General features: G+C 49.1%; 1 protein-coding gene across 1 annotated transcript; it reads left to right on the forward strand.

Annotated features, from left to right (window-relative positions):
* Positions 1-371: 371 nt before the first annotated feature.
* On the forward strand, positions 372-779 carry TM35_000191900 (putative histone H2A; the record flags this gene model as incomplete). Its single annotated transcript, XM_029026688.1, has 1 exon — positions 372-779. The coding sequence occupies one exon, from the start codon at positions 372-374 to the stop codon at positions 777-779; it is 408 nt and encodes a 135-aa protein (XP_028882012.1).
* Between the last annotated feature and the right edge of the window lie 244 nt (positions 780-1,023).

Here is a 1,023-nt window from a genome sequence, read left to right on the forward strand (position 1 = left end):
GTTGAAGAAAAAGATAGATTTCAATCAGTACAACATGTACCTCTCCCAACACCAACAACAATACAAAAAACAGAAAGACGACGTTGTATGCACAACAAAACATGACCTATAACACTCAAACAAATCAATGTTTTGAAACACACGACGAAAAAGATGTAAAATATCCTCAACAAAAAAAACAAATACAAGAACAATGTGGAACATTGCTACAACAACAACAAAAAAAAAAACACCAATAATTAAAATCAGCAAAAAGAGAATTAATCTAGAAACCGAAACATCTACAAACACTTCCTTTATTTGTTTTCTCCTCTCCCTTCCTTGTTAGAAAAACAGCTACAAAGCACTAAGCAACTACCTACAACCAACCAATGGCAACTCCCAAGCAGGTGACAAAGAAGGCGTCGAAGAAGCACGGCGGCAGCCGCTCCGCCAAGGCGGGTCTGATCTTTCCCGTGGGTCGCGTGGGCTCACTGCTGCGTCGCGGTCAGTACGCGCGCCGCGTTGGTGCGTCTGGTGCAGTGTACATGGCGGCCGTGCTGGAGTACCTGACCGCTGAGCTGCTGGAGCTCTCCGTGAAGGCGGCGAGCCAGCAGGCAAAGAAGCCAAAGCGCCTGACACCCCGCACGGTGACACTCGCTGTGCGCCACGACGATGACCTTGGTGCACTGCTGCAGAACGTGACGCTGTCACGCGGTGGTGTGATGCCAAGCCTACACAAGGCACTGGCAAAGAAGCAGAAGAGCAGCAAGAAGGCAAAGGCGACTCCCAGCGCTTAGAGTGGGCACAAGCCTCTGCAACCACACCTAGATACATGTGTGAATCATGCGCCACCCTGCTGATGATGATACCAACACCGAGGCTGGGTGGCCCCATAGAGTCAGAAGCACTTTTTTTTATGGGTTTTTTTGTCGGAAATCTTTCCATTGACTGTGTGAGAATGCTCTGGATGGTGCGTGTGTGTGTTTGTGGCTGATGCGCAACTGGCTGTGCGGTTGAAATGCACTGCGTGCGCGTACTCTA

This window comes from Trypanosoma theileri (assembly GCF_002087225.1).
Source record: "Trypanosoma theileri isolate Edinburgh chromosome Unknown TM35_Tth_19_V1, whole genome shotgun sequence".
NCBI classification, from domain to species: Eukaryota; Euglenozoa; class Kinetoplastea; order Trypanosomatida; family Trypanosomatidae; genus Trypanosoma; species Trypanosoma theileri.